At 36.6% G+C, this 8063-nt stretch overlaps 1 protein-coding gene across 1 annotated transcript; it reads right to left on the bottom strand.

The window, feature by feature from the left end:
• Positions 1-204: 204 nt before the first annotated feature.
• On the bottom strand, positions 205-1736 carry LOC141637223 (uncharacterized). The gene is made up of 2 exons (XM_074446787.1): positions 1704-1736; positions 205-747 (listed from the first exon to the last, which is right to left on the bottom strand). Exons 1-2 carry the CDS (start codon positions 1734-1736, stop codon positions 205-207), a joined length of 576 nt encoding a protein of 191 aa, XP_074302888.1.
• Between the last annotated feature and the right edge of the window lie 6327 nt (positions 1737-8063).

Here is an 8063-nt window from a genome sequence, read left to right as displayed (position 1 = left end):
CAACATGAAAAATAGAGACCTTAAGCATAAAATTGTTCTTATTTTCACAAAGCAAAATCGTGTTTTTTTTTTTTTTTTTTTTTTTTTTTTTTTTTTTTTTTTTTTTTGGGAAGGTTAAGTATATTAGAATCAACTCAAAATGTTTACATCCTGTTTGTAAGGCTAAATAAAAAAACTATATGAAACTATACAATCAAATCAAAACTATAAATTCAAAATCCAACTGCTATCTCTCTGATTTAGTTTGCTCATATTGAGCCGATGAAACCTCAGCTTAACATCCTTTAGCACCTGCTGCACAACAACCTCAGGTCTCTTAACAAACTGAGACACTTTAGCCTCATTTCTGCACATCCAAATCTGGTATAGAAGAGCAACATAGGCAGCACCAAAAACTCTCTTCTGCAGCTTGGTAACATTCCTGGCATTAGAGAACCAGTGAACCACATTTGCAGGCTGCACAGTCATCCTCAACGAAGCCAAGAGTAAATTGAAACAATAGAGAAAATAAGAGCAATCCACAAAAAAGTGCTGATGATCCTCAGAACAGACACGACATATTTCACACAAAGGGGCCACAATCATTCCCATTCTAAGCAATCTGTCCTTGGTAAGTAAACGATGATGCATAATAGCCCAGCATATAAAAGATGTCTTAGGTAAGTTAAGCTTATTCCAAACCAGATGACACCAAGGGACAACTAAATGAACTCCTCTCACCCAATCATATCCTGCTTTCACTGTATACTGGAGATCAGAATTGAGCCACTTATCATTAGTATAGGCTTGCTTAAATTTTTGTAGAATAAAAGTGATTTTCCTCCAAGACCAGCTGCTGTCAGAAATCGTGTGTTCTCAAGTTGAAAACACGTTTTGTTATTTTTGAAAGGTCGTGTATTTTAAAGCTCGCATACTTGTTCTTATTATTATTGTTATAAGATAATAGTTCTATAATTGATTTCTTACTTATTCATTAACGTGAACTATTAGAAGAATCATTAGTGCTTTCTTATTAGCGTAAGTTAGTCACTCGAGTATTTAACGGTACTCATTGAATTACAGCTAGAGTTAGTTGTACGAGTTGGGTTAGTAAATTTGTAATCCGTCGAAAGGTACTAAATTTATTAATCGAGAATAGTGGACGTAGGTTTCGACTTGCGAAACTGAATCACTGTCTCCTCTCTTTCGTTCTTTCGTTTGTTTCATTTTACATTCATTAGTTGATTAGTTAAAGTTTAATCAATAAACTTTAAATAATCAATTACTTACGCATAATCGAAAAAGCTTTAAAAAGTTTTAAATCCTCAATTCACCCCCCCTCTTGAGTATTTTGGATCAATAGACTCTTCAGTTTCGTCATAGTGTAAACCATGAACTTGGGTGAAACCTTTTGCCACCAATCTAGATTTGTAAACATTTACATGTTTATCCACACCGAGCTTAATTTTATATATCCATTTACACTGAAGGGGTCGCACTCCCTCGGGTAAATCCACCAAGTCCCATCCTTGGTTCTCGTACATGGAATCCATTTCAGACCGCATGGCTTCTAGCGAAAGCGAGGAGTCGGGACTAGACATGGCTGATTTGTAGGTAGTGGGTTCATCACTTTCCAAAAGTAACAAAACACCATCCTCTTCGATGTTACCAAGGTAGCGGTCAGGTGGATGAGAAATCCTACTTGACTTTCTAGGAACAATTACCGTTTCAGAGGAAGAGGGAATGTTATCCTCCATGTTATCCTCTACCTCATTCTCGGTTTGTGGCTCTCGAACTTCGTCAAGTTCAAATTTTCTCCCACTCTGTCTCCTAGAAATAAACTCTTTTTTCTAGGAAGACAGCATCACGAGCCACAAACACTTTGTTCTCGTGTTTATTGTAGAAATAATAGCCACGTGTTTCCCTTGGATATCCTACAAAAAGACATTTGTCAGACCTGGGTGCAAGCTTATTGTCAGACTTGATCTTGACGTACGCTTCGCAACCCCAAATACGCATGAATGACAAATGAGGGACTTTCCCTGTCCATATCTCATATGGACTCTTATCGGCCGCTTTAGTCGGGCTTCGATTTAGTGAAAATATTGCAGACAAGAGGGCAAAACCCCAAAACGAATCAGGAAGCTCGGTTAGACTCATCATAGACCGAACCATGTCTAATAAAGTTCGGTTTCTCCTTTAGGTCACACCATTTAATTGTGGTGTGCCAAGAGCAGTCCATTGTGATACTATACCACAATCTTTTAGGTGTGAATCAAATTCAGAATTTAGATATTCACCACCACGATCGGATCGTCGGGTCTTAATCTTTTTATCCAATTGGTTCTCTACTTCATTTTGAAACTCTTTGAACTTGTCAAAAGCTTCACTCTTGTTCTTCATTAAGTAGACATACCCATATCTACTTAAGTCATCAGTAAAAGTAATGAAGTAGTGAAAACCTCCTATAGCGGTGATGGTTAATGGTCCACACACATCCGTATGTATGAGAGCCAAAACCTCACTAGCTCGTGTCCTTTTTCCCGCAAAAGGTGCACGAGTCATCTTGCCTAAAAGGAAAGACTCACATGTACCATAAGATTCGAAATCATATGGTTTGAGCACTTTTGATGAAGCAAGTCTCTTAATGCGTCTTTCGTTTATGTGGCCTAAACGACAATGCCAAAGGTAGGATTCGTTTGGATCACCCGTTTTGAGCTTTTTAGTTTCCACATGATAAACGTCATTAACATCATTTAAAACATAAATGCCTCCAATTGAAATGGCATTGCCGTAAACCACATCATTTAATGAAAAAGTACAACTATTGTCCTTAATCATAAAACAAAGCCTTCCGCGTCTAACGCGGAAATGGAGATGATGTTCTTGGTTAAAGTTGGTACAAAATAACACTTATTTAAATACAACTCTAGACCACTAGCTAAAGTGAGCACATAGGTCCCCACGGAAACGGCCGCTACTCTAGCTCTATTGCCCATGCGGAGATCCACATCACCTTTTGCTAGTGCTCGCACGTCCCTTAAACCCTGCAAATGATTACAAAGGGGAGAGCGACATCCGGTATCAAGTACCCAAGTAGAAGGGCAAGCATAATTAACGTCTATCACATAGAGAGAGGAAATCATACTAATAGGCTTCACAGGCCCTTGCTTGAGATCCTCCAAGTATTTGGGACAACTCCTCCTATAATGCCCCTTCCCATTACAATGGAAACATTCGGCCTCGGAGAGTTTGACACCTTTTGCCTTGGGATTGCCATTCTCAACGACTTTCCCTTTTCCCTTGTCTTGTTTCTTTGACGATTTCTTAAATTGGGACTTTTCCTTCCCTTTTCCTTTCTTAACTCCAAGGGACATGTTCTTTAACTTCATGGTTAGAACATCCCCTTTTTCACTCCCACTAGCTTCCATGTCCCTCTCCGCTTGGGTGAGGAGTGCATGAATTTCATGATAACTCTTATCCATGTCATTCATGCTGTAGTTTACCCTAAAGTGGGCAAACTTGGTGGGAAGTGAGTGGAGGATACGATCCACCACAAGAGTCTTAGGAATCTTACACCCTAGACGCTCCAGGATGTCGACATATTCGACCATTTTGAGTACATGGGGACCAACCTTTTAGCCCCTCTCAAGCAACATATCTCGATGGGAGGTGTTAGAAATCTATATCTCATTAAACAACATATTCATATATGTTTTAATTAATTTAGTCATAAAATTAATTACTAATCTTATGCATGCAAACTTAAATAAGAAGAGATAAGAAAATCAATTTCTCACCATATAAATTTCGGTCAAATGGGCACCAACAAGATCTCCTTCTTGTTAGTTCTTGAGCATTCCAAATAATGGATGAACAAAGATTCAAGTATAGAATCTCTCCCAAAAGCATATACCCAAGATAACCTCTTAATAAAATTAATATTATCAATACTAGAACAATATTAATTTAAATAAAATTGACCCAAAAATTATTTGTGCTCTCTTAATTTTCGGTTAAGAGGAAGAGAAAAGAGGAAGTAATTTTTGTCTCTCTAAAAATTCTATATTTTTAGATGTTGTGTTGGAATGAATAATGCACACACTAGTTATTGCATGTAGTGTGTAAGTCAAATAATAAGCAAAAATATTTTGCTCTTTTCTTTAGGGAAAACCGAAAATGGGAGAGGAGATGACCCAATGCATGCTCACCTTTTCTTCCCAAGAGAAAGCTATGCATGTAAGGCTATATGTAGGCATTATCATTATGTTTTCCACTTATAAATAATCAACATAATTTTATCCTAAATACTCCCTCCATTTCGGTACACCAACATAAAATGGATGAGTCCATTTTATTTATGATTTTGTCAATATGTCACATGTGACACATTTCATGGCATCTCATTTATGAAATGTATTTTTAACCATTAAAAATCAACATATTAATAAAATATGTCACTTATAAAAATAACATAGTAATTCACAATTACTTGTACCAAAAATTGTTTTCCAATTTATAAATCACAACATCTTGTATTTATAATAAATTATTCATTCCGTTTCAATTGTTTCTGTAAACAATAATTTCATCTAAGTAATAAAACAATTCGATTACTTAGACCGTATCTTATTTAATCAAATTACAATGAGACACGTAAATATTACTTCCAAAATTGTCCGTCAATTTTAAGTAATTTAATTAACTTGTATCGTTATACGATCAATTAAATAATCAATTAAGAGTATTTCCCTATAGGTATGACATAAGGGGATCAACTGATCACCACCGTCGCACGACAGTAATGTCAAACTCTAGTCAGCCAATCATTACCGATATGTGTGGACCAGTTGACTGTAAAATATTACATCCCACATGTATTCTTAAAATGAGATTTAATAATGATATTTAAATCATGTGATCGCACTATTGTTGAGGACACATTCCCAACAATCTCCCACTTGTCCTCGACAAGTGTGCGTCACCAATTCTCTTGTCCTATTACTATCTCCCACTCAATGCAAGGTGTCTTTCAGGTCGTACTTGCAAGTGATCATATCGAGAGTGGTTTCCTCGATCTGGAGAATAACTGTTTGACCGGATTTATCCACTCTGGATACCATCCGAGCGTGGCCACGCATTTCCAGTTCATTACTCCTCGAGTGGCCCTGAGATATTGTTTTAACCCTGACAAGGGGGTGGACAATTCCTATCGCACTCATCCCCTTCGACTAGCCACAGCCATCATAACCCAAAGTATGCCCATTTGACCCCATTTACGAAGGTCGTAGTAACACAAATCAAAGTTAATCTGAAACTGAACCATCTTAGGTGAATAGTCTTTAGTCAAAAGAATCGACTCATTTGAATACTATAGCAGCTCTTGCCACGACCAGGCTATATAAATTTGCCAGAACTCTATAAGCGGTCATTAGGCCCGACAAAATGTTCCTAACAGTCTGCCTATGTGATCGACTATTCATCTCACATGACTCTATGGCACTTGAACTTGCCATCAATCGCATCACACTCTAGTCACTTCGAGACGTCACCTCATACAAGTGACTATGGGCGAATACAATGCTAATCCGTGTTCACTTTAACGGGGTTCAATGTTGTCTCTACAACCCGTTTGGATGTAACAAAGTATAATAAAAGAGTTTTAAAATAAAACTCGAACGATAAATGCGATTATCACATATGAATAGTCAATGCCTGATTACTATTCCATGTCCTATAATCTAATTTGATCTTGTATGTAGTTGTTCATTTCAATTAAATTGAAATGACATGACTCATCATGTTTAGCCTTTGAGAAGGCTTTCGTTAGTAGGTTTTATCAATTTCTTGTACCTTACTCAACCTCACTACATACTCGTTTTCCTTTGTAATGTATACATTTGCATTACAAAACTTTCTGAGTACGTGTCGAGATCCAATCAAGACATAGGCCCTCTTGCCTAAGAATAGCTCCCACTGTTTTCACAGTGTGCGGGACTCATCTTTCTTGCACATCTCATGATCGCAAGTGTACTCAATTTCCGTTATAAAATCTCTCATTGTTCTTTATTGCCTAGAACGATTCTAGAAAATCTACTTCTTAATTAACATTGCCACAATGGTATCTTAACCATCCTAGTGTGTTTTGATTATGGTTTTGTCAGAAACCATGCGCAATCTCAATTGTCAATTGTCACTTGTGTAACACCCTTACACAATATTGCATCATAAACACTTTGCTTTACTTCCTTAATGCTTCGCAGCACTTAAGGGTAATCTTTATAGCTTACTTGGTAAAGATTACTTAAATTCGATTTTTGAAAACAATTCATCATACTCAAAGCATATGAAGTGTTATACATCATTTCTTTTTAATTGATTCGGCAGCGGAAGCAAATGAAATCAATCAAATATGTTCAATTTAATTGAACTAGTCATGAATCTTATCAAAATAAGACTTCTTACTGACGCTAATGTCATGTGGATTTATCTTCATAAATCCGGATATTCAAGATGTATTATAATACTCCAAAAGTCTTAAATCATTCGCAATGATCATTATGTCATCCACATATCGGACTAATTAAAATTTCCGTAACTCCCACTAAACTCCATGTATAAACACAACTTCTCGACTTATCGAGAAATGTTTTATCACATGATCAAAATGTTGATTCTAACTCATTGATGTCCTACTTAAGACCCTCTCTCAAGTTTCACATTATCTTAGGGTTGCAAGAATCTACTAAACTCAAGACATGTATTGAATACATTCCTTCTATTGAAGAAGTGGGTTTTAGATTCACTCGCTATGTATTTCATAACCTCATAATGAAACACAATCCCTAAGAAGATCCAAATAGACTTAATCATTTCAATTAGTGCAAAACCCTTTGCAACCAATTTTGCTTTGAAATATCTGTTTATTAGTGCAAAACCCTTTGTCACTAATCAAGCCCTTTTGATTCGGATTTTTATGGCTCTAAGCCTTGTATTGAGTTGTGACTTAAACACTCTTATGTAAGTCATATGTTCATTACTTTCTAGAAGTAATCAATTTGAATCAAACAATTTCTTTTGTAAGTTATAAGCTCTTTACTTTCTTAAAAGTAGCATGAATTCATCATTTTTAACAAGTGACGAATTTAACCTCCTAGGTTTTAAAGAAACAATATTTTACACAAAACGTCTCATGTAGCCAAGAAAGACCAGTTTCTTGCGACATGACATTCTCTGTGGCATTCTTTGTGGCTCTTGAAATTTATTGAAGGAAATGTAGATTCATATACATACTAACATACTCTTATATGTCTTAATTAATTTGTCATAAAATTAAATACGGATTTTATGCATGCAAACAATATAAGAATAGAGGAGAAATCATGTTCTTACATTGATGATTTCGGTTATATTGGGCACAAAAGAAATCTCCTTTTCTTTTGTTCTTGAGCTTTCCTAAGATGGAAGAACAAGATCCAAGTATAGGATCTCTCCTTAGGATTAATACCCAAAGGTGTCTTTCAGGTCGTACTTGCAAGTGATCATATCGAGAGTGATTTCCTCGATTTGGAGAATAACTGATTGACCGGATTTATCTACCATATATATCTTCCGAGCGTGGCCACGCATTTCCAGTTCATTACTCCTCGAGTGGCCCTGAGATATTATTTTAACCCTGACAAGGGGGTGGACAATTCCTATCGCATTTATTCCCTTCGACTAGCCACAGCCATCATAACCTAAAATATGCCCATTTGACCCCATTTACGAAGGTCGTAGTAACATAAATCAAAGTTAATCTGAAGCAGTGCCATCTTAGGCGAACAGTCTTTAGTCAAAATAATAGACTCATTAGAATACTATAGTAGCTCTCGCCACGACCAGGCTATATAAATTTGCCAGAACTCTATAAGCGGTCATAAGGCCCGACAAGGTGTTCCTAACAATCTGCCTATGTAATCGACTATTCATCTCACATGACTCTATGGCACTTGAACTTGCCATCATTCGCATCACACTATAGTCACTTCGAGACGTCACCTCATACAAGTGACTATGGGCGAATACAATGCTAATCCGTGTTC

The sequence above is a fragment of the Silene latifolia genome, unplaced genomic scaffold, assembly GCF_048544455.1.
Source record: "Silene latifolia isolate original U9 population unplaced genomic scaffold, ASM4854445v1 chrun_scaffold_16, whole genome shotgun sequence".
NCBI classification, from domain to species: Eukaryota; Viridiplantae; Streptophyta; class Magnoliopsida; order Caryophyllales; family Caryophyllaceae; genus Silene; species Silene latifolia.
The sequence above is the reverse complement of the archived record's forward strand: the minus strand, read 5'-3'. Positions and strand labels throughout refer to the sequence as shown.